At 38.4% G+C, this 26,536-nt stretch overlaps 4 protein-coding genes and 1 long non-coding RNA gene across 5 annotated transcripts; 3 read left to right on the top strand and 2 right to left on the bottom strand.

Annotated features, from left to right (window-relative positions):
* The first annotated feature begins 865 nt into the window (after positions 1 to 865).
* LOC145462606 (uncharacterized) lies at positions 866 to 3,208 on the top strand. Its single transcript, XR_014041220.1, has 4 exons — positions 866 to 1,087; positions 1,742 to 1,810; positions 1,940 to 2,021; positions 2,926 to 3,208. It is a non-coding gene; the product is annotated as an uncharacterized LOC145462606 (long non-coding RNA).
* A 353-nt stretch (positions 3,209 to 3,561) lies between these two features.
* On the bottom strand, positions 3,562 to 10,444 carry LOC145463278 (uncharacterized). The gene is made up of 6 exons (XM_081447018.1): positions 9,740 to 10,444; positions 7,784 to 9,357; positions 7,074 to 7,141; positions 6,499 to 6,578; positions 4,446 to 4,581; positions 3,562 to 3,818 (listed from the first exon to the last, which is right to left on the bottom strand). Exons 1-2 carry the CDS (start codon positions 9,957 to 9,959, stop codon positions 9,128 to 9,130), a joined length of 450 nt encoding a protein of 149 aa, XP_081303144.1. The 5' UTR covers positions 9,960 to 10,444; the 3' UTR covers positions 3,562 to 3,818; positions 4,446 to 4,581; positions 6,499 to 6,578; positions 7,074 to 7,141; positions 7,784 to 9,127.
* A 286-nt stretch (positions 10,445 to 10,730) lies between these two features.
* On the bottom strand, positions 10,731 to 15,251 carry LOC145463444 (uncharacterized). Its single transcript, XM_081447198.1, has 2 exons — positions 14,520 to 15,251; positions 10,731 to 12,630 (listed from the first exon to the last, which is right to left on the bottom strand). The coding sequence occupies exons 1-2, from the start codon at positions 14,746 to 14,748 to the stop codon at positions 12,359 to 12,361; spliced, it is 501 nt and encodes a 166-aa protein (XP_081303324.1). The 5' UTR covers positions 14,749 to 15,251; the 3' UTR covers positions 10,731 to 12,358.
* A 2,552-nt stretch (positions 15,252 to 17,803) lies between these two features.
* On the top strand, positions 17,804 to 20,332 carry LOC145463426 (isocitrate lyase-like). Its single transcript, XM_081447183.1, has 3 exons — positions 17,804 to 18,318; positions 18,747 to 19,039; positions 19,340 to 20,332. Exons 1-3 carry the CDS (start codon positions 18,102 to 18,104, stop codon positions 20,153 to 20,155), a joined length of 1,326 nt encoding a protein of 441 aa, XP_081303309.1. The 5' UTR covers positions 17,804 to 18,101; the 3' UTR covers positions 20,156 to 20,332.
* A 1,203-nt stretch (positions 20,333 to 21,535) lies between these two features.
* LOC145463532 (isocitrate lyase-like) lies at positions 21,536 to 26,114 on the top strand. The gene is made up of 3 exons (XM_081447292.1): positions 21,536 to 22,173; positions 22,648 to 22,940; positions 24,428 to 26,114. The coding sequence occupies exons 1-3, from the start codon at positions 21,957 to 21,959 to the stop codon at positions 25,238 to 25,240; spliced, it is 1,323 nt and encodes a 440-aa protein (XP_081303418.1). The 5' UTR covers positions 21,536 to 21,956; the 3' UTR covers positions 25,241 to 26,114.
* The last annotated feature ends 422 nt before the right edge of the window (positions 26,115 to 26,536 follow it).

Below are 26,536 nucleotides of genomic sequence, written 5' to 3'. Positions count from 1 at the left end.
ATTAACCTCGCGCTTTAGCTAATTCCGTCTTACTTGGCTAGTCAGTTCTTGATTGAACTGTTGTTATCTGTCGAGCAGAATGATAATGCTAACCTTTTCTGCTTTATTTATTTCACCTGCTTGCACCCTAGCATTTCTTGCCTTGTTTGAGAGGTCCGTATTTTGAGTTGTTTCTGTATTTTGAGAAAGGAATCATCTTCGTGCTTAACATAATATCTGCCTCTTTTTTTCTTTTTCCATAGGGAAGCTGGTCTGCTAGCGGTATTTGTTCCGCAAACACGAAAGTTTGGAGTCTTACCTCATTCTTATATGTTAACTTGAGATTTCAGGACATTTAATAAATATTATTACGGCCATTTCATGAAACGTGACAATGTACAAAGCTGCGGACCACATGAGAAAAATAATGCCGCTGGATGGGCTTTGTAACTAAATTAGTGTCATTATGTGTTACCGCAAATGTGACAAATAACACCTCGATCGTACAAAACTTGCGAACTTCGATCTTCAGTTACGGTTAATAATAAGCCATGGGTGGATTCAACACACCCATGGCTTATTATTAACCTAATTTGCATAGATTTTTTTCGTGGGCAAAGCTCCTCATGGTCTCTATTAGGTAAAATAATCTCAGTCAGTAAATGATGTCAATGATGGGTGCTATCAACTGAAATTGAAATTGCACTTCGCATTAAGGTGAGAGTTTATTTTATTTTTCGCTTCGTCTGTTCGTAAGCGCTTCATGTCTTGCACCATTCTTTACTCGAATACCTAGAGAGAGAATGTTTGATTTGCATTGCAAATTTTCTACATTCATTAAGTATTCATTTTGTATCGTCACCTTTACACGAGGAGGCCAGTGAAAGTTCGTTGGGCAACTTTGTTCAAACTTCGCTCTAGAAATACAGTTTTAGTTTATAAAATCTCTGCTTTGCATGTCCCAGACGAAAACTCTTGTAACTGGAACTTAAAAATTGGGATCTGGAGTGGAATTAAAGGCTTCTCTGGTGGAACAGTAACGGCGAGGTCGGGAAGCAAGTTGACAAGCACAGTCATGTACAGTGACACAAGAGTCTTCTTGCTCGTGGTATGTAACTAAAACCTTTATGTTTTGTTACTCCTTGGACCTTAAACTTCGAGCGTACGATTGATATAGTGTTGTATCCTTTGAGACACCATTAAGTTGAATTTTAAATGCTGGAGGTTTTGTGTAGTTTGCCAAGATTTTGTGCAGTTTCACAAACGAAACTTGACACCGTGGACATGAAATTGACAGGAAGCTGGATACTCTTTTATATAGGATTTAAAGTTATTACTCTCTTGTATCTGATGATGGGTTACACTTTGGCCTGGAATTCGCTATGTCAGTATAGTTAAAACTAATTTTCCTACATCAGAAATCGGGGAATGTTAATTACACAAATGGGAGCCATTGGTAGTTGGATGACATCTTGTATTAGAGAATGGTACCAATGCACCAATTTTAGAGGTCTGATATACGAGCTTCTGGACTGGAATCGCCAGAACTTATTTGCATGATTTCTTGAACGTCTTGACAAAAAGTCCAGATACCGGAAGTGAATCTCATGACAAGGGTTTGAATTCATTTCATGGTCGTGAAGATTGTGTCTTTTTCCTTCCTCAAAAGTCCAACTGAAGGTATTGATAAACAACCTGCTTTGCAGCATTTATTAATCTAGTGGTTAATCAAAATTCGTTCATTGCTTTTCATGCAAACAAGATGCACATAAACAAAATGGCGACACCAGAACACGAAGATGGATTACAGAGCCAGTTACGTCTGTGACAGGTCAGTTTACCCTTTCATGCAACATATCATTTGGTTTAGCTTTTGACGTAGTGGATTGTTTGAGCAAAATTAAAATGTGACCAAAATAAATTAAGTAACTAATCGAAATGTTTTTGTGTTGCTTTTCAGGCAAACAAGATGCAAAAAAATAAACGTACTGACGACACTGGAACACAAAGATGGATGACGGAGCCAATTTCAGCAATGACAGGTTAGTTTTTGTTATTATAAATCTAGAACGAATTCTTTTTGTTTAGGATGTTTCGAAAAGACTTCAAGCTGACGCAACATGAAATTTAAGAATCGCTCCAGTTATTTCTGATTAGAAGATAGTCATCAGGAACTCGTCGGATAATGATCGGGAACTCATCGGATAATGATCGGGAACTTATCGGATAGTTATAGTTGTTGTACATCAAGACTTTATTTTCTAGCTTAAACTCGTCATGAAGTCGTCACCGGATTCTTAGAACTTAATATAAACGAAAAACTACCAACAGTTTACAGAGAGAGAGGCAAGTTAATGCTAGACAATACTGTCTTGATGTAAAACAAATTCACAAAGTGGGCATTGTCATAACAATCAGTATAAACTGAGGATCTAGTAGTGCTCTGATATTGTCTTGATTCACACAAAATTCTGAAAACCTTTGTAAGTATAGCAATGCTTGGATCCAGGATCAAGGCAACATTTTCTTGATGTATCATCAAATTCTTAGTACTTTCATTAACAGGATTGTATGGGAATACGTTGGGGGAATTGATATTTCAAATCCAAGTCTGAAAGGTTTAAGCTTAGGGATAAAGATGAATAAAATCACAATTACGCACTATTCTTGGTGTGAATAGGAAATTTTATTTTTTCCTCTCACTACTTAGCTGGGGTTACTTAGCGACTTTTCAAGACTTCTTCGATTCCTTAAAGAGTTTGGTCATCTCAACTGAAATTTCTACGTAACTTTTAAAATTGTGTTAAGCTTAAAAATGTAAATAAGGACATAACAAGCATGTTTATACGTGATTATGGTTACCACTTATGCCACTCACACTGTCACTCTACAACTTATTCTCAGATTATTGCCATTCAGACTCAAATATTTTTCTTTTTCTTTCAGCTAGGTAGAAAGGACGCCAGAAGAATCAAGAAGTTCAATGATACTGAAATAAATGTATTCGTTTAGAAATAAATTTAGAGAAGATTTTTGGCGAAAAAAAATCTCCGCGGAAAAAAGCATACGCTTTTCAAAGTCAACGAGAGAAAAGTTAATAAAACTAAATCTTTCGGTGGGAAAAAAAATTCTTAGCGTTTTAAAGTGACTGAAAAATTTCGAAAAAAAAACTAAGTCTTTTGGCGGGAAAAATTTTCTGCTGTAAAAAAGATGCGCTTTTAAAAGGGTCTGAGAAAAATTTCGAAAAAAAACTTCTTTGGCGGGAAAATTGTCCTTAGAAAAAAAGTCTGCGCTTTTGAATGGTGCCTGGTTTTTTAATCAAAAATATACTAAGTCTTTTGGCGGGAAAAAATCGTGCAGTTTGCAAACGGTTTTTACCCATCAAAAGTCAGAGTTTATGTTTGATTTCTAACCAGTCTGTGTTCAAAAGTGCAGAATTTTTTTTCTTCGTGGCAACCCTGCATAGTCAAAAAATAGTAAAAGAGATAGCCTACATTCCGACTAGTTTCCAGGCCCTTTTAAAAGCGCAATTTTTTTTGTTTATTCTTACGCTCAATAAAAGACAATAAAGAAAAGAGATGATAGTTGTTGTATAAAAGTTGTTTTATTGGTCTCTTAAGTACTAATAAACTAATTACAATTGTTAAATAAGAAGCAAAGTTATTTACAACTCTTGATTACAAGAAATTATCATACAGCAACATTACATGTAATATTTCCGGGCATCAGTTTCAAATTAAATACAAGCTTGATGAAAAAAGCTAAGCAAAAATCGTGAAAAGTAATTCGACGAATACTGCTGCTTTCCAAAACGAACTTGCTATTTTACAACATCTTGGCTATTAAATCAAATAAGAGCTAAGTTTAAAGAAGTGAATAAATAAACTTGTTTATTATTGAAAACTCTGAACAAGGAGCGAATTTTTGCCGCCATAAAATAATATAAAAACACACGCAATCGAAAAATTTGCTTCCATGTTTTTATCGCATATTTTTTTACGCTATTTTGCAGGGGTAGTAATTCGCTTTATGATAACGTTGAAAACATGCCATGAATTTCACTGTGAAATTCACGACATGTTTTCGACGTTACTGTAGAGCAAATTACTGCCTCCGAAAAATAGAGCAAAAGAATATGCGATAAAAGCATGGAAGCAAATTTATGATCACGTATAGAACGAGTAATTAACCTAATATTGAGCAAAAATGTTCTATATTTTTGAGACAGTCTTTTTAAAGTTCTTTTTAACGCATAAACTTTGGTACGACCTATTCGGCTGAATTTTTGTCGACTCAAGTCACAAAAGATCTGAATAAATTTCTTTCCAAATGTTTTAATTGAGGCTTGCAACAGCGAAATTTAAATTTCGGGCAGAAGAGCTTGGTTCTAAAAACCAGGCAATTAGATCCTATTGAACATAAATCTTATAAAATTCTCCCCGGCGACTACAAATTACAAATATTACCTCCAAAATTAATCTCTGACTATCTGGTATTTTTTCCATGTTCTTCAAGAGTTTTTGTCTTCCTTCATCTTGTTTGTAATCCTTTCTTCTTGGTATTGCTAGATCCATCCACATCAGCAAGCGGTACTAACAAAGCCTGAAGGAAAACATAAACAGATGTGTTAAAATGCGGACAGAATAAACTTGTTTATAAGTCAAATACTAATTGTAAATTTACAAAAAAGAAAAAAAAACATTTTGGTCGGCGACGAACTTCCAAAATAGCTTTGTCCAAACCTTGAAATTTAATTTTGTCCTTCCTCACAGAAATGTGATTTGTGTGAAAACAGCAATCTCTATAGTTCTTTCTTTCGTCTTAATATCTATAGGAATAAACTGATTATTTGTCATCCTCTTGGCCAACTGTTGCATCAGAGCCAAGATTAAAACATAAATTCTCTTAACGGATTTTCTTACAGTCTTTTAATGTTTGTTCTGAGAATTTGGAAGTAGAGGGAGACAGCATCTCCTATATCGATCGTCTTTATTTTGTACACAAGCTCATGGCAAAGATCACTAATCCAAGGGAAAAATAGATGTTGATCACAATACAACACAGTCCAACAAGAAAGTCAGAAAATTTGGGCAGATTATAGCGTGGCACATCAAAACAAATTGCCCGAGCTGATGACCTTCTGAAGGCGTTATTTACGGAAAGATTTAAACTGATGAATACATATCCTTGATATCCTCCGGTTTCTTTGTATGTAGGAATACATTTGAAGCTGCAATTTTAAAAAGCAGCATAGACAAGATTTTTGGCGAAAAAGGTTTCCGTGGAAAAAAGAATGCGCTTTTCAAAGTTACCGAGAGAAACACTAGTTCTTTTGGTAGGGAAAAATTCTGCTCTTTTTAAAGTGACTGAAAAAAAATCGAAAAAAACTTAAGTATTTCGGCGGGAAAAAATTATTTGCTTTTAAAAGTGACTGAAAAAAGTTCGGAAAAAACTTAGTCTTTTCGCGGGAAAAATTCTCTTATACATAGCATATGATGTTATTTACGAAAAGATAAACTTATAAATATCCTCGCTAGTTAGAGAGACCTAAGAGGCTGCTAAGCTACTGCACGTGGGGATGACGTGTGATGGAACGTGACGACGCTCAAAAATTATTTCAGAATTGAACATGTTTATCAAATTCAGCGAAAAAAATCTTATTTGGCTGATGCAAGAGAAGTAAAAGCTTTTTTTATAATCACTTGATGAAGAAAATTCAAATGAGAGCAAATGGACAACTCTTTTGGGAAGACCTCCGACACATGTTCGTTCACATTCCGATCATATTTTTGTTAGTAAAGCACTTTGCTGACAAAAATCTCGCCTACAGGTCAAAAATCCACAAGCTAAATCGTCGTCTTTGTAGCAACAGAAAATAAACATTTTAAAAAAGAAACCAAACCATGAGTGATCTGCGAGATTAAATATCGCGACGAGGATCAGTCGAAGAACATTTGCCGAGTTACTTATTATTTCTGGCCGTTATCTAGTAAACAGACAATTTTTTCTGAAACTCAGGAATCCTTCTTGCCTAAGTAAACTAAGAAATGGGTTTAACATTGTTCAGAACCGAGATTAAAATTTAATTCAACCGTCGGAGAAACCAACTCGAGACATGAAACGAGAAATGAGTGATTTAACCAGTAGGCTATACCAGTTTATCTCCTAGTGACAGTTAACGTGTCTGAATTTTAGCTATCAATTCTGCTTTCTTTTACTTGTAAAATTGTACACGATTGCTTAATTTGAAACGATTCAAATCTCTACAAGTTTAGACACTGGTTTCAGTTGCACTTTTAACCTCTTTTCTCGTTCTTGTGATATCAAAACGTGGCCATGGCGATAAATTAACTAAATCCCCTCTATTTCTATATACGAATTCCGAAATATAGTCTTCCGTTCACGCGAGAAATTAGGGTCACTTTTCCCAAAATGGATCAAATCTGATATTTTGCAACACATCAGTGCACCAGATCACAGGTAGCAGGCTAGCATGTGTACATGAGTTCTAGAGCTTACATTCGCGTAATTCTTCGCAGTTGTTTTCTTTAGCCTCCCCTGCGCCTCATCAAGATACTTCTTTCACTGTACTTGATCATCTAGAAGTGAAATAACCAAGATCAAACAAGGCAGAAAATGAGTTAAATACTATCTAGCCAGACTCAAGAATATCCATCGAAAGGCAAGAATATAGATATCCCTGGCAACGATCCTGGGGTCCTTAAGCGTCGCCTCTGGAGACAGTAACTCTTACGTCATACCAGCAAATATCATTGCTTGTACTGATTGATTTGCAAAAAAAGAAAAAGAAAAACGAAAACAAAAACAAATACAAATTGAGTTTGATTTGTACTTTAACACCTTTCCTTCTAGATCACATTAATTCCTTTTGATATCAAACATTGCCATGACATGTGACTTGAGAACTTTCTCTGAATTTCTTTAAAACAAGACAAAGTCTACAGCTCAAGAATCTGGCTATTTTTTTTTTTTTAAATTCTAAAAATATGCTGATCTTTAACATTCATTGTCACATACTTTGCACTTGAAGCATATCAGAAAGCAACCTGAAGGTGTCTCTCAACATGGCTTACCATTGCGTAATTCAATGCTGTTGCCATCTTTTAGCCAGTCCTGTTCTTTATCTAGTTACTTCTCTCATCTGAAAGTGAAACAAACAGAGAGGAAAATGAATAAATATCACCTATTTAACAACTGTAACACAGTTCTGACCCCTCGTGGATATTGCATGTGTACAGTGTATAGAATTCATTTGATGCTACGGCAAATTTTAAAAAAACCCGCTGAAGAGTGCTGACCTCCCATACTTGAAATTTTAAGAGTCATGTCGCTTTTATAAACATTCTTATGAGAAACTGGATAATCGAGCAAGCGTAATCTGTTTAGCGAGCTTGAGTTCTTGTCTCCAAGTCTATACTCAAGCCGCCCAGAAACAACAGAAAAAATGTCGCAGAACGTTCTGTGGTCTTTGAAAGCTGACAATCATTTTACAGACTTAATACACAGCAAGGGGTTAACTCTAATTTCATTTGCCGCAAAAGATTTCGTGTTGGCCAAAATCAGTTCAAAAATCCGAACTTTGGTGCTGAATGCGGTATAACATCTTGACCTGGAAATGGTTCCTTGTGGAAAAAATTTAAATTCACTCTTTAGTCAGGAGAACCGAGTGTAACATTTTGTTAAAGAACTACATGTTTAATTCATCTCGCCTCTACTGTACGACTTCAGCCATTATTATTCTCGAAACACGTCGAACAAGTTAAATAATTCTAGTATCAGTTACCTTTTCTTGAGAAATGAATGAGCTCGGTGGGTTGTTGGTCGATATCAGGACTTCAAGTACATTGCTTTGAACTTTCCCGGGCAGTCACAAGGATTAACCTTGATTTGTCAGCCACTTTCGTAGTTCTTTCGTTCAAGAAGCCAAACAGTCCGACCACGAGAAACAGAGGATAAAATACAAATGAGTTGCGCGATCGATTGCAAAAGAAAAGTCACGCCTCAACTTTTGCACGTGCAAATTGCAATGGCGCGGTTGCTTGGTTGAATTAATTTGACTTTTCCCAACAATAGTAACATTTGAAATATTAAGAGCGGTTAAGGAAGGCAAAATATCAAAGGACGCTTTCCACTGCAGGCCTGAACGCATTACTCCCTTTTCTTTCTCGTCTAACAGCCGCTAGCTTTTTGTATTTTAATATATTGTCACTCTAAACACAAATCTTTTACTTGTGTTTGATTTGACCTAAACTATGGAATGTGTAACCCTTTGCTATTGATGAAAGAACTAGTTTCAGTTCTGGAAATGCAGTTTTAAATCCGGACCAATAAAAATCTTTATACCCACTGAACAATTTTTCACGGTTTCCAGTTATCGATTTCATGTAGACGTCCTATCGTATTGTATTTGTTATTTTACTTCGCCTAAGGATTCCCATTGTTAATATCGGCTTCCCAGATCATATAGACTGCTATAATTCTCATTTGTGTATATTTACAAATGGTGATTTATTTTTACGAGATAATTTACAGTCCAAGACCTAGGATATGTTAAGATGCTTCCTCTCAGGGAGTTTGCCTGTCTACCTCTGAAAATATTGCGCGCAGCACACACGCGATATGGGCTCATTTCACTTTTTATTCTAAGCTCCTCTTTCCCACTTCTTTGTTCACGGAAAATCTCCAACAGGCGCGAAGTATTCTTAATTTATCACTCAGTGAGGCTACATTGCTGTTATATTTCACAAAACTACTTGTAGCCATTGAATTTCACACACACTCTGTTCATCCTCTGAGTTGCTACACATGCAATCAATTCAACTAATTGTTTTGACTAGGTCGATAACTGTATGTTTTCTTTCCTAGAAGATTAAAAACTGAAGTTTTCAGTTTTTACGGTGTTTAAAAATGGATATTCTATACTGACAAATCGGTTTTGTACTGTTAAAACAAGATCTATAAATCTGTATGTGACAGTTAAAAAATAACATTTACAATGAGCCTAGGGGCGGCGCATATATTGAGGGCAATCACATGATATCTTTGCAGGGAACAACCGTATTCTCCCTGGGGTAGCAAGGCTAGTTTTCCACGGTTTATCTGTTTCAGGACCTCATAGGCCCTCTAGTTATGTTGCAGGAGCATTGGAACCGAAGAACAACAAACAAAAAACATAACAATAAAACAAAATTCCACAAAGTGATTCTTTTGTTTTAGTTAAGTCCTTTCGATCAGAGTTTGGGCTTGATTTGTCCTCGTCAAGATGTAAACATCGACACTGTTGAACTTTACTGTTGTCCAAACGATTTCTGGTCCATTCAAAAGACTCTTCGTTTACTCCTGGCAAGTGCTTATCTCCTGTTGAATGGAAGATCGCTGATATCAATAAACGAAAAAATAACATGTTTGCTCGTCACTTTCAGGAGGGCCTTCTTCTGTCTCTGACATGCTGAAGATATCGTGTCGTTCGTCGACTATCTCAATACTAACCTCTTCAAATGTCACGAAACGCGAAATCAGAGTCAAGAGGTTAATTCTTATTTAAACGTTTCCAATATTTCTGTTAGGGTTATGTCCCATATATACTGAAATACTCTGAATAAGTCTCTCATCTTGAACTTTGAATATTGGTGGAGTAATTCGTCTAAGGTAATGAGAAAGTATGAACCACGTGGACGAAATGTCCATACAACTCGTGCAGGTTCCTGCAGCCATACAGGTCTGTAATAACAAAGTTTACCTGTTATAGCTAGTTTATTCCTGTTCGAGTCTTCCCTGTCGTGAGCAGTTTCCTTCATTTGAGATCCTACAGCACCGAACTGCTCGGTAGTTTGGGTGGCTGTTCTCTCATGATAACGTCTTGCAACAGTCAACATGCCCCGCTTTCGTATCACCAACAAGAAGTTATGCCGGTTTCTCCTGAAGACGGGCTGGAACATTTCCCAAACATTGATAGCCATAAAGAGTCATCTAACTTTCAGCGTATGGATTTTAAAAGTCAGTCATTGACTCTAAATTGACCAGTGAAACAGGTTAAGACGAAGCCTTTGTTCTGTTGCCTACAACTGGGATAATCAGGATATCAAAAACTCAACGATTTGGATCAAGATTCTAAACAACGTTGATTTTCAACTTACACCCTGTTTTGTGAATGGGAGGTTCTGCTTGGTAACTTATGCTAGGCGTTTTCGCTCTAAACTGACTTAGAAGACAAAACAGCGTCTGCCGTTTTAGCATATCGCTGTACCTTAAGACCAGTGCTTTTGTCTAACAAGCGACCTTGGCAATGCCAAGAAAAGCCGCATGCCAATTTTAAACCTAGCATAATTTAAAAATCACGTGCAAGTTCCTGCCTAGATCGAAATGATCAAACAAAGTGCCAGATTTAATGATTTTTTCTGGTCTGTTAGCAGACCTGTGGTTTTCTAGGATTACAGGCTCGACATGCTCCAGAAAATGCTGCAAATTTGCTCACGCACACAACCCAGTATCACGGTTACAATGCTCTATTTAACTTGACGATTTAGTCCAATGACTTGCTATAATGTTGACAATCAAACGTTTGCATTGTGAGTATTAAGTTGCAATAAATTATGTTAGGATATTTGTAAATCATTGGCCCCTCTCCAAATTGCTGCCGGCGATGCAGTTATGTCGGTCTAAGAGACTATTTATGGCTAGTTGTTTCCATAACCGGCTTTAAAAGCACATCAACGCCTCCAATTTTGTAATTATCAGTCCAGAGTGCGCCGTATCATGAACAAAATTTTAACATTCACCTTACAAAGACTAGAAACGTAGAGGTCGTAGAGTTGGTTAGAAAAGCCTGCGAGGCAATGCAAGGGGGAGAGGGCAGGGGGCTGTATGGGGTTTAACCGATGGCTGAGAATCGTTCAAAGTTCCGAGCTATCAGCCTACAAATATAACTGGGGCAAGACTAAAATACAATTGATGTACAACGCAGTGAAAGGAAATAATAAAATGATCCGTCACCATACATTAACTCCGAGCTTTTAGATTGGGAAGACGTGTTAAGCCTCAATGGATTTTAAGGTCGTCTACATGGTGCACTTGCATATAATTTGCTCATGATAAATTGGCCTATTTTAGTAGCTTATTGAAATTTTGCCTGCGGGCAATGTCAGTTAACATTGCCAGTTCTGCTCTCAGTTATTACACGCGGGAGCTTACTACATTCTGCATTCTGCTCGGGCAAGTTAAAATACAAAGTTTGGTTGTCGTCATTACTTGAAATTCAGCCTGAAAACGATCCTATTTTATATTCTTGGTGCAGAAATTTCGCTTATTTTGTGAGTGCGTAGTGTCACCGATGGTTTTCTAAGTTCATCGTGGTAGAGTTCTGTTTGAAAATTCCTTAATCTGCCAAGTCTGCTTGAAAATTCCCACGTACAGAATCTATCAAAAGCGACTACTAGGTCCCTAGGTGCTTGCGTCTGAACTACGCACTATAGGTATACGTTAAAGCCTGTTTGCTGCGAATAAAGAATAAAGACTTAAAGTTATAAACTGAAGCTAAGCTGAGACGCACTTAGCATAATAGTTTCGTGTAACTTTGTCAATCTGTTCGCAATTCGCCTTGTACCAGCCTGAGGTAGTTATTAAAGAAAATCACGGGCGCATTTCATCGTTTGCCATCCTCGTTTACACGCCCGTTGTAATATAGATCTATTTATCGACTTGAAACTGCTATAGGTAAATTAACCCCTAGTGAATTTGTGAAGCTGATGTCTCGAGTATTAGTCGCTTGTCAAGGCAAAGTGGGGGATTGTGGGTTATGATGCGTGTTACATGGTGGAGTAAAGAGTTACCCTTCGGAGGAAGCGTCAGAAGCGTGGCCGCACAAACTGTGTCAGTGATTGAATTAGTTTATTCAAAACTAGGCCAATCTATTCGTCTTTCAATTCTTTATTGACGGCGAGAAATAGAGACTATATTACAATATTGTTATATTTAATAAACCGATCATACCGGCTTTAACTATTTACACATATACAAAGTGCTGTCTTTAACATACGCATCGTGTTGCTTCGATAACCGAGTCTTGATTGAATTTCTCCTGGTCATCAAATGTTTCTAAGAACAATTTTCCTTCTCCCTTGCAAGTTTAAAGGTATATTTCCCAATAGCCGATCTTTTTTTAAAAGACAACTTATTTTAAACCAAAAAGGCACGTTTTCGGGCTGTAACATCTCAAATGTCATACCCTGTAAATCTAGGGCATACAGGACTAGGTTATCCCCTTTATACCCTATCCGTAGGGAAGTTCCCCCACCTTCCTCAAGGAATCACAACGCTGATCCTAAGAACCTAGTTATAAAGGACAAACGGTTTGTAAACCCTAGCTTAGTAAAGGAACATTTGAACCGAACACGAACAAGCAGACTACATAACAGTTGAATAAGAGTCCACAGAGCGATTCTTTTGTTTTAGTGAAGTCCTTTCGGTCAGCTCTTGAACTTGCTGTCTTCTTGCCAAAAAGCATAAGATTTAAACATGTCTTGCATTCTAATCCACTTCTGGTTCCTGATAAGGGAAGCTCGTGGGCTCTGGTTCCAGGCAAATCAACAGGCGATGATCCAACATTGGAAACTCCAGCGGATAAGCTTGAACCTGTTAATTAGAAGATCTCTGATTAGTAAACAAAATAAAAAATATATAAATTATATGTTTTCTCTCAATCATTAGATAACAGATTTAAAAAAACATCCTTGTTTTTCCAAGTTAGTCTAAAACAGGTTACACATGTCGGGGGTGAAACAATGACTGTTGTGACTAGACCTGTAAAGTAGCTTTCTGTGAAGCTAAGAGTCAGTCACTTTAATAAAGTCCTACTAAAGAACTGGTAACCCAGTCCCTTACGGAATAAATGTGTGCAAGTGTAATTGTAGTCTGACAAAGTTTGTTATAGCCAGCTTTATATTCCTAATTAATATACCTGTCATGGTAAACAAGACAGAGGGACGTTCAATATCGAAAGAGATACTCCGTTTTGAAAACCTCAGTCACGCTCACTGATTGTTAGCACAATCAGGCAGGGGTGGGGGGGGGGGTGGGTGGGTGTATGGTGTAGGGGTGATGGAGTGGAATAAATAAAACATATGGAGACGGTTTTTGACGCTAAAATAGGGATATATGGTGTATTCTGATGAGTATAACTCAATAGAAATATGTTTCAGTAATTTTAGTCAGTAACCAAAAGCAAAATCAGTCAATCAATAAGCCAATCATTTTTTTAAGACAATTTCTTCTCTCTGTGCCTAAGAGAAATCAAAACAGTTTTCGCTGCTTAAAAATTCCTAAGAAACTTGCTCTACATATTAACCTCATTGGATATAGAGAGAAAAGAGGAGAGTGTTTTTGAGGTGCAAAAAGTCAATGTAATGAAACACCCTGTCATTGTCACCCGGACCATTCCAAATTGTGACACAACAAGCTAAGAAAAATTCCGATATGAAACTTCGCTGCCCGCTCATTGACGTCTGCACGTAGGCAAATAATTATGCCTGTGCAATGATATTTTTTCAATCATTTGTGTTTGTCAAACAATCCTTGGATGTGCATATTTTGGTTACCTAGTATCTCTGCAACTGCTTTAAATTTTTTTCCCACAATCTCATCGGACGATTTCAAAATGAAAAGAAAAACAGAAATTTTAAAGCCCCGTCAAGACTCCACACGTATCCGGATATTTCTGAATCCGCAACTTTTTCTTTCCGGCTTCAAAAATTTCCCCGTCCCGGCACGTAGAGAAAATACCCGGATTCGCTGCCGAATTCGCCTGATGCGTGTGAACGGAAGCCGTATCCGGAAAGAAAAAGTTGCGGATTGAAAAATATTGGGATACTGCGTGTGGACGGGGCCTTGAACTTCTGATGCATATAACAGTCACGCTATTGTTGTCTCTGTTGAACCGAGAACATGCACCAATTCATGCCCGCATCAAACAAATACAGTCAACTTTTGTATATCGCCTTCATATATAGCTAAACAAGTTCTATCAAGTCGAAAATGATATTTCTTGCTATTTTCTCGATATTTCGTACTTTGTCACTGCACCGTTTATGTAAAGTAGTAGGCATTCAAACTGCTCACGTGTAGTTAGACCCAATGTCATGTTTTCACATGAGAGTTTAGCAATATAATTTATGCTATGTTTTCTGCTTTGCTGGACTGAGAAATTTTTGCTTTGAATACCGTACAGGGTATCAGTATCTGCAGTTTTAATGATTTAATCACAGTATGCCACAAGGGAGTAAAATCTTCATCGAGCTGAGTGTATAAAATATTTTTAATTAAACTAACAAAATCACTTTCTTGGACTAGACCGTTTTAAAAACGTAAACATAGAAAAAGCTGTCATTATATTTTCAGTCAAGCACAGTACGAGAAACTTCTTAACAAGGGAAGACTAAGAGAGAAATAATTTTCCAATTGGAGATAACAGGTACCCTCTGAGCTGAGTCCAATGAACTCGGAGTCCTCTCTTATTTATCGCTTACCTGTGACGATGAATTCATTTGTGTACGAGTCTTTTCCAGGCGAAAGACGAATTTCGTTCTTTTGAAATCCTGTGGCACTAGACCTTCTACTTCCGCGGTCAGGTCCCCTCGCACGTTTCGATCGCGAAAGGGCCATCGTCTCTCTCTTCCGTATACCCGACAAGTATCGATAGGTTTGCTGGTTCACCCTGAAGACGGGCTGCAATAATTTCCAACTGCTGATAGCCATTGGCCCAACGTTTTCGGCTGAACAGCTATCTACCTTGCAACTTCGGGATTTCAAATATCGCTGCCAGGCTGCTAATGCGTACGCTAAGGCAGGCTGTCAGTTTTGAGATTTAAATTGTCAGTTCTACCGAATAAATATGAAAATTACCCTCGCTACGATTCGTGACGTCGAGTCACTTGATCCGATATCCGTAAAGGATTAGTTCCAGTCACGTTTTAGACCGCCGATTAATGGATCACGTAGTTTTCTTTTTACACTTCTTTCTCAACGTTTATTTTATAATCTCATATGCTAGCAAACTAACCAAACATGGGACTTACAGTGTCTGAATTACTAAAATACGTTACTTTAGAGCGGGCGCGTGTTTGAGAGGGGACCGGGGCTACACGGGTTGGTGTGTGCGTGATTAGGTTGTTGAACAGACTCACGTTTAACCATTGTTTTTCCTTTCAAAAAGCCACAACAACCATGGAACATAAACGTGACGGCAGAGAATTGTAACAACACGTCGGCATCTCAAAAGAACAGTTGTTTCTTTTTTGTCTGACAATTTGCCTTGGGTTAACATTCAGTGTGCACTGATACAATTGCCGAATTGGCTGGAGTTTGAAAAAGTCGATTCCACTGATCATGAGAGTCGGGAGAACTCATTATTTAGGAGGGGAGCTTTACTTATAGAGGTGACGGTGTTTCTATATACCCAAGCAAACTATTCTTTGATGACTATGAGGTTTCTCGGCTTCAATTTGAAAGTGTTTAGCTATCGCAAAAAAAAAAAAAAACGTGACTTGTAACACATAAAAGTTTTAATCTTTACGGCACGCGTAAGGAACATTATCACACGTCCGACCAGTGTTCAGGATTTCGCGCTAATTTTCCGCGCGCCTTTTCACGTTTCTCCAGTTGATTTGTTGTAAAATGCAGTAACCTTGCCAAGTGATGAAAGGCAACAACTATTTCAATGATTGCCCTGGCTCTGATCTTCTCCAGTGGCCCAGTTTATAGTTAAGAGTTGTGAATTTCGGCATGTCCACTTTTTCACCGAGGTGTTGTTGGACCCTTGTTGTTGATCAAGTACATTGAATCACCAAAACTGAGCAACTGCTTTCTCCTTCGCAGAGGCCTCTTTCGTGCTGCCTTGACCGTAGCACCTGCGGAGGAGAAAGGAACAGCCGCCAAACAAGTGAAACTGCTAACCGTTTAACTGTGTAGAATGCAAAAAAGATAACTTTGAGGTAGCAAAACATAAAGCAACCCGGCTGAAAAGTACTTAAGCATCCTCGTGGGATGTCAACTTTAGTATTCAGCAACCCCCCATAGCATTTGGGGACCTTTGAGCATGGACGAACTGTGCCTGTCAGAGTTAACGTTTCTTATGCCTCCAGCCGCCCCTAACTATTTGCAGTCATTCGACAAAAGTTATTTCTTAGTCGTTTACAATTTTCATCTGCGGACAGGAAAGAAATGGAACTGAAAATGCAAAAAGATCTTTCGGCAGGTATTTCATAAAAGCCTACTTTGTTGCTGAGCAGCAGCAGGAAAGCTCTTTTACGTACATTTCTGATAATCTTTTTCTGAGATCAGCGTATGTCAATTCTTAATGAAAGCAAGAAAGCAAGAAGAGTACGTGACACAGAATTGAGGCACAGTATGTAACGTACGTACAATCGAAAAACAGTGACGTGACACAGGCTAAAACAATGCGTGCACTCTAGTAGCGACCATAACAGATGAGGTTAACAACCAACTGTTTTCCTTGCTCTTACTTAGATGCCACTGACGTCAAATGATATTCAGCGTTAGTCATATTTTAGTCTACATAATATTTTTCTTACCTTAACATTGATTTAACTTTGTGATATTGTTCAGGGATTATTCACTTGAAGTCTCTTCTCTTTGTCTCTCGACTGCCACTGATCTCTCATACACAAAAGGTCACTACAGCAACTACAAACAATAATATCGTCCGCGGGATATCTAATAAGATCTGCTTGCCCCCTAGTTCTGTTTTCCCGGTGTCAAGTGTGACGGAAATCGAGCTACACTCGAGTACCGTCATAAAAAAATCTCACGTACTGTATTGACAAAAAAATTGCTCAAAATTCTGCACGTAACATTAACAGTACTGACTGACCTACGAAATAATGGCGCAGTGATTGAGAGATAATATAAAACGCAGCAGGGTTGAATAAGTTTAATTGTGGGGGTAACTTGAAAATTTAGAAACAAGACTCTAACTAGTCAACTCTAAGATCAACTCTTAATCGAACTTTTTATCGTTTTTAATTGCCCCCAGTGACCTTTTAAACGTACAATACAACATCTTCACAAAGTCTATCGAGCAGTTTTAGATTATAAGACACAGGTCACGCCTCACAGATTCTCACAGAAAAAACAGAACATTTAGCGACATTTTCCTATATACGGGACTTCAAATCTGCTCAAAAATAATGGAAAGAAACGAATCACCCTGTAGTTATTAGCACGGACTGTTGATTGTCTGAGAAAGCTTTGACACTACTTTGGGCATAGAAGGGCGGAACTCTCGTTGAATATTTCGACACCACCCACTGGTTTCCACCGGCCACCCCTGTCACTGAGGTCACGAACCATGCGATATTGGTACAAGTTAAGTCGGTTTGGGGCGTTCTGTATTGCTCAGGACAAGGGACATTCCTCTCTCTGACAAGTTAACTAGTTTCTCATTCTCTGCATTGTATAATGATTTCATACATTGGTTGATTTTACTCGGAATGAGATCACAATACGTGTGATGGAATGTGCTTTAAAACTGCCTCGTCACATTCACTTCTTGTTAAAAAAAATACCTTTTAGAAAATGACACTTAAACGTTTTCCGTTTCATATTAGTTCCTTCGTTTCGTTACGCCAAATGACGTCTCGGAAACAAGTCAAGGTTGAATAATTATCTTTTAAAACACGTTTTACATAATTACATGCCTACAAGCAACACGGTACAATAACACTTAATTTTATTATTTGGCTAAAACAGCTGAGGCAGTTGCTGAAAAGTTTGACTGGCAAAGGTGGTAAAAAGCTGAAAAAATGGCTCTAAAAAGAACATTTTACTAAGTTTTAGAATGAGTTAAAAATGTACGACACAGTGCGTTAACTTGTTAACATGGTTTGTTTCGTTGACGACGTGACGTCGAAGCTATGACGCACATCACTTCCAAATAAGCAGAGTCATTTCACGCGCCAGAATGTGAGCAAGACTATAAAACAAGACGATATCTCCCAGCTGCTCATCAGTTCCCGAGCGCAGTTCACACACACAGAGGTCGCAGAAGACAAGTCAAATCTTCAGAAGTCAAAGTATACCAAGCAGCAAACATGAGAGTTTTCAGCAAGGTTAATGTCGTGTTGAGAGTTTGCACACGAAATTATGGATTCACAGCGATTCGACGGGACTATGACCCTGAAGCCGTAGAAAAACTCCGCGGATCTCTAAAGATTGAGCAAACTTTAGCAAGACGAGGAGCAGAGAGGCTTTGGGAGCTGATTAATCGAGGAGAAGACTCTTATGTGAACGCACTCGGCGCCATGACAGGTACGAGAAAATATTTTATAAAATGAGCAAAACAAGTTGTTAAGAACTGAAATTTAAGCCTTCCTGTATATTTTTATCTGATTCGTCAGTTGTTGAAAGTTTTGTTCAGCTGTATTTTGAGAGGTAACTATATGACCATTCTATAAGCAAATTAGCTCTTATAAAAATTGCAAAGTCTTGAAATGCGATTATTCATTGCTTGAAATCTTTTAGTCTTTATTTCACAGTTCTCAATTGTTATTGAAAAACGAAAGTTCTGGCAGAATATGTTCTCGTGAAAATAACTTATTATCATGTAAAAAAAGGCGTCTAAGACAGCCATAACGGAACTTTCTCAAACTGAGAATCCTTCAATGACTTTTTTTTAATCAGTTATGTAACGCAAAAGCATTACGAGTACTGATCAGGTTCTTGCTCGGCTTTTGTAGGCGGTCAAGCAGTTCAGATGGCCAAGGCCGGTTTACAATCCATTTACCTCAGCGGCTGGCAAGTAGCGGCAGACAGTAACATGGCTGGACAGACATACCCTGATCAGAGTTTGTATCCTGCCAACTCAGCTGCTAAACTTGTTGAACGAATCAACAATGCCTTCATTAGAGCGGATCAGATAGCTCACATGGAAGGATCTGATAAACACATTGATTTCTTTTTGCCCATTGTTGCCGATTGCGAGGCTGGATTTGGTGGGCCGCTGAACGCCTTTGAACTCACCAAATCAATGGTAAGAAAATGTATTTTTATATCCCATTTTGAACATTAAGTTTTATGATAATTTTGACTTTGCATCTATCAAGTTAGAAGACTAACAGCCACAATTTCTAGATTCTATATAACTTGTAAAAACCACTATACCTTAAAGCTTCGCGTTTTTGACCCAGTTCCAACTTTGCCAAAAAAAAAAAAAACTCTTAAATAGTGTGAAACAAGTCACCATATATAGAATTATGTCGAGAAAATCGAGTGGTGGTCTATCTAGTTTCGCCACGTCTCTGATTACTTACAAAGTCTTTTTCAATTTTAGATTTGTGCTGGCGCAGCTGGCGTCCATTTTGAAGATCAACTGGCATCAGAAAAGAAGTGTGGTCACATGGGAGGCAAAGTTCTTCTTCCAACACAACAGTTCATCAAGGTCCTCAACGCTGCTCGTCTGGCTACTGACGTCATGGATGTTCCCACTGTTATCATTGGACGAACAGATGCCGAGTCAGCAGCCCTGGTCACGTCAGATATCGATCCACGTGACCAACCATTCCTGACTGGTGAAAGAACTCCCGAAGGATTCTATCGCTCAACTGCAGGCTTACAACAAGCCATCGCACGAGGACTAAGCTATGCTCCATACTGCGACGTGATTTGGTGCGAGACAGGCAAACCTGACTTGGAAGAAGCTCACATGTTTGCTGACGGAATCCATTCTATGTTCCCAGGCAAACCGCTTGCCTACAACTGCTCGCCTTCCTTCAACTGGAAAGCCAACCTCAGCGATAAAGAGATTGCTGTGTTTCAGAAAGAACTCGGTAAAATGGGCTACAAATATCAGTTCATTACCTTGGCTGGTTTCCACTCGCTCAATCACGCCATGTTCAAGCTTGCACGTGACTACAGAGATCACGGTATGTCTGCCTACACCAAGGTACAAGAAGACGAGTTTGCGCAGGCGCAGTTCGGCTTCACGGCACACAAACATCAGAGGGAGGTAGGCACGGGATATTTTGACCAAGTGAGTATGGCGATCAGCGGAGGAACAAGTTCGACAACAGCGTTAGAAGGATCAACAGAACAAGAACAATTCACTGAAAAAAACTCGGACTCGGAAAAGTTTTCCGTTCACCATTAACAACATAACTTACATGTTCGATGAAAGAAAAATCATTGACATCAATTAACCTAAATAACCTAAGTTAATGTACATAAAAAAAGGTTAATCAATACGAAATTGAGCTTGTTTGACAACAAAAATAGATTGAACTAATATAAAAGATTGTAATTAGCGAATATGTACATAGCACAGCGAAAGCGACGCTAAGATGTTTGCAAAAGCTATTTATTTGTTGGTAAAAGATACCTTTTTGAGATAAATAAGAGTGTTTGAAAAATATAAGTAATATATTGAAAAACAAGAGAAAAAATCTCTCATTGATTAAAGACATTTTTGAGTGTGCATTTGTAGAAAGTTCAATATTGATCATGTTGATTAACGCGTCCATGTAATTTAAAAAACCATTGATATGTGTCTGGCGGAAGTATTATTTTATGCGCTAATTTATTTGAAGAAGAGTCTATCAATAAAATGGAAAAATTTGCTTAAATGTTGTTACTTTTTAGCCTGGCATGTTTAACACGCTTAAGGTACTTACGAAATATGCGATATCCCAGCACTTTTCTCTGAGGGTTTCACTGTAGGATGTCCTGTTCTCCTCCCTCGCCGGGGGGCAGACTTCCACATAAAAGGAACGGGGGTGCTCGTAGGAAAGTTTGAAAAAAGCTGAGAGATACCAAGGTCCTGTTTCGTGGGCGTGGCTTTTCACCCCTTAGAAGTACCAACAACACATTATCTCCTGTCATATTTTTTCGGCTCAATACCTTAAAAGGTACTGTGAAAGCTTCCACTGTGGTCCTTTCGAGGCTGAACATACTAAGCAGTACCAAATCTGCTTTTTAACCCCTAAAAGGTACGACGCTTACCCCCATCCTTTTTAACTGGGAGCGGTGTTCCCCTTCCCGCCGCGCTCCCTCCAGAAAAAAAAGCAATATTTCTAAACTCCAATTCGATCTGGAGACATTCGAAATAAAAAAACCTCTTCATAGATTGCCGCCTGCTGATTCACATTTAATTTTATTCATTTATTAAAGTCGTTTCTATTCCACATACTCTCGCAATTCAGCTCGACTGTCTGACGAACGCATGTCGCTATTTCGGTTCACTGAAAAGAAAATGCAACCTCATTGCCTCCGCCTTCGTTCCAATTGACCAGCGTTTGGGGCGCTCTTTTAGTCCAGCTTACACAGTGTCTTGCACAGTAAGGAACAAAGACTCGAGCTATGGATTGCAGAGAAATAAACAGCGTTATAGAAGAGACATCATCGATTTTCTCATGTTTCAGTAACAAGTTGAATCAAACTGCATTGTCATCGAAGCTAAAGGAAATATCTTAAAGTAAATTAACTCTTCAAGTTATTCCGTTTTGTATTAGTTCCTTCTTTTCGTTATGCCAAATAACATTTCATAATTTGGTCAGTTAACGCATCCAATTAACGTAATTGCCTGCCTAAAGCAAGAGAAAACGTCAGTTTAGTGCGCTAAAACAATAAGCTGTCGAGTTCAAAGAAGCTCTTTCCAAAAATTTGACTCCTAAGGGGCAAGGAAATTCGAGACGTTGTTTTCAAAAGTACCGCTTTCCAAGTTTTACGATTAGTCGAAAAATGTACGAAAAAATTCATAAACTTAACAAAGAGTTGTTTCCTTGATAACGTGACGTCAGAGCCATCGCCCACGCATTTCCAAATAAGCGGAGTCATCGCCACGTCAAGTATAAAGCAAGACAGTATTTTCCAGTTGCTTTTCGGCTGCCGAGCGCAGTTCACATAGTTAGTAGACAGGTCTAATCTTTAAAGCCAAGGAACACCACGCCGCAGACATGAGAGTTTTCAGCAAGGTCAATGTCGTGTTGAGAGTTTGCACCCGTAATTATGGATTCACAGCGATTCGACGGGACTATGGCCCTGATGCCGTAGAAAAACTTCGCGGATCTCTAACGATTGAGCAAACTTTAGCAAGACGAGGAGCAGAGAGGCTTTGGGACCTGATTAATCGAGGGGAAGACTCTTATGTGAATGCTCTCGGCGCCATGACTGGTACGAGAAAAGTTAATCAGTTTGAAAGCAATACATGTACTTAAGAAACAACAACATGTTTTATTTAAACCTTCCCTGAATTTTTCATCCGCAAACATTTTAGCAGGCTGCTTCGTTGTCATTGAGTGCACGGTTTTCTTTTGTTCTATTTTGAAAAGTAAGAGATAACCAACTAAACCGGAACAATCTACATCAGCGCTTACAAAATTTTCAAAGTCGCAAAATTAGAATATCATTTAAGCATGAAATCTTTCTCATTTCTCAATATATTGGTGTTGCGGGAAAATAGGTTCATAATATCTTCCCAAGGAAATAACTAGTTATCGAATGAAAACAGTCGTCTAAGAAGGCTAGAACAGAATTTTCTCAAAAAATTCTGTATTGATTTTTTTTTTAATCAATGATTAAGTCTCTCAAGTACTTTCAGTTTAATGTGAAACCATGACGAGTCATGAAGTTCTTGCCCTTTTATAGGCAGTCAAGCAGTTCAGATGGCCAAGGCCGGTTTACAATCCATTTACCTGAGTGGCTGGCAAGTAGCGGCAGACAGCAACATGGCTGGACATACATACCCTGATCAGAGTTTGTATCCTGCCAACTCAGCCGCTAAACTTGTTGAACGAATCAACAACGCCTTCATTAGAGCGGATCAGATAGCTCACATGGAAGAATCTGATAAACACATTGATTTCTTTTTGCCCATTGTTGCTGATTGCGAAGCTGGATTTGGTGGGCCGCTGAACGCCTATGAACTCACAAAATCAATGGTGAGAAAATGTACTTTTATATTTCATTATTATGACGCACTAGAGAAGAGAAAAACACTTGTTTAAAATATATAAAACATGCTCTGAAGATATAAATCTTATAATCAGAAATATTGTTTTCCTGCTCTGAAATAATTTACTATACTCAGAGCGCAATAAAAATCTTTTTGAAAAGTGAAAGATTTCGTTCGGCTCAACCAAACTTCATCAGCCACAATAAAAATGTGAATATTTAGTGCTTCAGTTCCAAATTAACACAACATCTTATCGATAGGTAGTACTTTTTTACATGTGTAAGAACTGGTATTTGTTGACCTTGTTCTAGATATACATGTTGAGACAAATTTAAAACCTGTTTTCAATATTCGTCTCGCTCCATCACAAATAGATCAAGGAGATCTGCCTGTCCGTCGGGATTGCCGCCTTCGTTCGCCATATCAGTAAAGCCAGCCTTCTGTGATTACAGTGATTTGACGGGAAAAGTTTTCGTTAGGGTCCTGGACGCTATTGCTGTTATCGACTTTTAGGAATCAAATCAATGACAGATCGATCCAAAATTGTCAAAACGCCGGTGACCTCTACACCCAAAATGTTAAGCGATATAAATATTGAGAGAAAAGGTTTTTCATAAAGCAAGTCCTCCTTGTGAGGCCAGGCGAATATTTGTGAAAAATCCAGTTTTAAATATTTATCTCCATGTGTATATCTAGAAAAAACACGGCATCGCACACATTTTAAGAAGTACTATATATTTAAAAGATGTTGTGTTTATTTGGAAAGAAGTTTTATATCTCTTTTTAGAGCAAGTTTTCTATATTTAGAACAAAAAGTATATATTTTAATGAAGCATTTTTGTCCCGTTTGGTGCGTCATACATTTTGAACACTCAAATTACGACAATTTAACCTTGGATCCGTCGAGTTAGAAGGCTAACAGCCCTCCAAAACATGTAAAAGGTAAAGAAAACCGAGTGTACTGTTTACTCCATAATTCTTATCTACCTAGTTTAGCTTTGATAAGGGGGGGGGGGGGGAGGGGGACTCGCATATAAAAAGGACAGGGGTGCTCGTCGTACCTTTTAGGGGTAAGGTAAGGCGGTTTTGGTCCCTCTAAGGGTGTTCAGCCTCAAAAGGTCCACAGCTGGAGCCTTCACTGCACCTTTCAGGTTATTAAGACCAAAAAAATATGACAGGAGGTATTTGATAATTAACTTTACTAGTAGAATTGAAGCAATCGTCTTTATTGCTATTAAAAATTATGATTCAGTTAATGTGTTGTTTTACAATTGGTACCTCGTAGGTTTGAAAAATATTTCAAGCCATGATGGCCACACAAGAGGGGGCACCTCATAGGGGTTCTTTTCAAAATTTTCGACGAACACCACCGTCGTTTTTATAGGGGAGTCCCCCCGGTTTTTGATAGCCTTTGTACATTAGCTTATATTTTGCCAGGTCTCTGGTTACTCACAAAGTCTTTTTCAATTTTAGATTTGTGCTGGCGCAGCTGGCGTCCATTTTGAAGATCAACTGGCATCAGAAAAGAAGTGTGGTCACATGGGAGGCAAGGTTCTTCTTCCAACACAACAATTCATCAAGGTCCTCAACGCTGCTCGTCTGGCTACTGACGTCATGGATGTTCCCACTGTTATCATTGGACGAACAGATGCCGAGTCAGCAGCCCTGGTCACGTCAGATATTGATCCACGTGACCAGCCATTCCTGACCGGTGAAAGAACTCCCGAAGGATTCTATCGCTCAACTGCAGGTTTACAACAAGCCATCGCTCGAGGACTAAGCTATGCTCCATACTGCGACGTGATTTGGTGTGAGACAGGCAAACCTGACTTGGAAGAAGCTCACATGTTTGCTGACGGAATCCATTCTATGTTTCCAGGCAAACCGCTTGCCTACAACTGCTCGCCTTCCTTCAACTGGAAAGCCAACCTCAGCGATAAAGAGATCGCTGTGTTTCAGAAAGAACTCGGTAAAATGGGCTACAAATATCAGTTCATTACCTTGGCTGGTTTCCACTCGCTCAATCACGCCATGTTTAAGCTTGCACGTGACTACAGAGATCATGGTATGTCTGCCTACACCAAGGTACAAGAAGACGAGTTTGCGCAGGCGCAGTATGGCTTCACGGCACACAAACATCAGAGGGAGGTAGGCACGGGATATTTTGATCAAGTGAGTATGGCGATCAGTGGAGGAGCAAGTTCGACAACAGCGTTGGAAGGATCAACTGAGCAAGAACAATTCACTGAAAACAACTCAGACTCGGAAAAGTTTTCCGTTCATTAAAAATTAATCAGAGATTTAGTTTGTAAATGACGTTTGTAAGTACTCAATGTATATAACAAAGTGAAACGACAGTAAGAAGTTTACAAAAGCTATTTAATTGTCAATGATAACAAAAACAATTTGAGGTTGATAAGAGTGTTTCAAAAATAATTCATTACTATATTGAAAATATATTGAAGAGTGCATTTTTCAGTAAGTAGAGTTCATGATGTCGATCGGACTAACTAGTATCAGTTGTACAGTGTGCGTATTTAAGACCAATTTGAAATTCTTTTAGTAAACTAAAGAAAGAAAGTCCTTTGAATGACATCAGTGTTCTCAATATGTCTTTGAAGTATTTATGAAAAAATTGGTCTGTCCTTTAGCTAATAGCACTTTAATGCCAAGCGAGCAGGCGACTGTAAACCTACAATTCAGTGTCTAATTGGCAACGTATGAAGGTCGTACAGGGGGGGTCTCTGGCACGGTTCACGAACGGAGAAAATGGAGGATCACGGATCACGCATATCAAAAATTTCGTTTTCCCGAATCACGTAAATAAGCTAGTAAGATATTCTTTTTAATAACCTGTACTTACACTAGAAAGAGTGTTTGAAGAAAGCAAAATCGTCAAGGCTCCATATTGCAAATTGCATAGCTAAGTCACTCTCGATAGACGACTCTAACCATTCGGAGGACTCGGGTCTCAAAATCACGTAGAATAGAGTGGTGAAATCATGAATATCGGTTAATAATTCAAGTTCTTCACGGGGCACGGATAACATTCAGGTCGCGGATTACGAAGAATAATTTCCTAAATTCACGTTTCACGGAAAATCAGCTAATCACGCATCACGAGAATATCCCTGTACGACCCTCACAATGCATTCACTGACAATAGTAAACAATTAATTGTCATCAATTGCTAACAATTTCATTCGTTTGGAATGCTAGCCACCCATAAGGCTAAGGTAAAACCTTTAGAGAGCTTTATCCGCAGGGACTAAATTAAGTTTACAACGGATCGATGATCAAGCGTAAAAACGGAGTAAAATAATGAATACATCCTGGAGATTGTACGTGGATCGAATTATAATTAAACACTATAACACCGAAAATCAATTTAGTATTGATTTTTTTGCCTTGTCCTCACGTCTACTTCAAATCAAGAAGGCTTAGTATCTGCCGTTCGAAAGAACCAGCAAATCTCTAAACCAAACCTGCTTCCAATAAGCACTGAAGAAGAATCACTGAATTCCATGATGTTCACGACAGATTGAAATCAAAATTTTACTACATGGATTTATTTCTGATCAT

Source organism: Orbicella franksi, chromosome 12 (assembly GCF_964199315.1).
Source record: "Orbicella franksi chromosome 12, jaOrbFran1.1, whole genome shotgun sequence".
Taxonomy (NCBI): Eukaryota; Metazoa; Cnidaria; class Anthozoa; order Scleractinia; family Merulinidae; genus Orbicella; species Orbicella franksi.
This window is presented reverse-complemented; position numbering and strand designations above follow the sequence as displayed.

Excerpts from the sequence above, each read along its gene's own strand:
- LOC145463278 (XM_081447018.1), bottom strand. The coding sequence starts at position 9,959 with ATGGCTATCAATGTTTGGGAAATGTTCCAGCCCGTCTTCAGGAGAAAC. Across the intron at positions 9,358-9,739 it reads GAATAAACTAGCTATAACAG|GAGATAAGCACTTGCCAGGA; the intron begins GTAAACTTTGTT and ends TCCATTCAACAG.
- LOC145463444 (XM_081447198.1), bottom strand. The coding sequence starts at position 14,748 with ATGGCTATCAGCAGTTGGAAATTATTGCAGCCCGTCTTCAGGGTGAAC. Across the intron at positions 12,631-14,519 it reads AAATGAATTCATCGTCACAG|GTTCAAGCTTATCCGCTGGA; the intron begins GTAAGCGATAAA and ends TCTAATTAACAG.
- LOC145463426 (XM_081447183.1), top strand. The coding sequence starts at position 18,102 with ATGAGAGTTTTCAGCAAGGTTAATGTCGTGTTGAGAGTTTGCACACGA. Across the intron at positions 18,319-18,746 it reads CGCACTCGGCGCCATGACAG|GCGGTCAAGCAGTTCAGATG; the intron begins GTACGAGAAAAT and ends CGGCTTTTGTAG. Across the intron at positions 19,040-19,339 it reads TTGAACTCACCAAATCAATG|ATTTGTGCTGGCGCAGCTGG; the intron begins GTAAGAAAATGT and ends TTTCAATTTTAG.
- LOC145463532 (XM_081447292.1), top strand. The coding sequence starts at position 21,957 with ATGAGAGTTTTCAGCAAGGTCAATGTCGTGTTGAGAGTTTGCACCCGT. Across the intron at positions 22,174-22,647 it reads TGCTCTCGGCGCCATGACTG|GCAGTCAAGCAGTTCAGATG; the intron begins GTACGAGAAAAG and ends GCCCTTTTATAG. Across the intron at positions 22,941-24,427 it reads ATGAACTCACAAAATCAATG|ATTTGTGCTGGCGCAGCTGG; the intron begins GTGAGAAAATGT and ends TTTCAATTTTAG.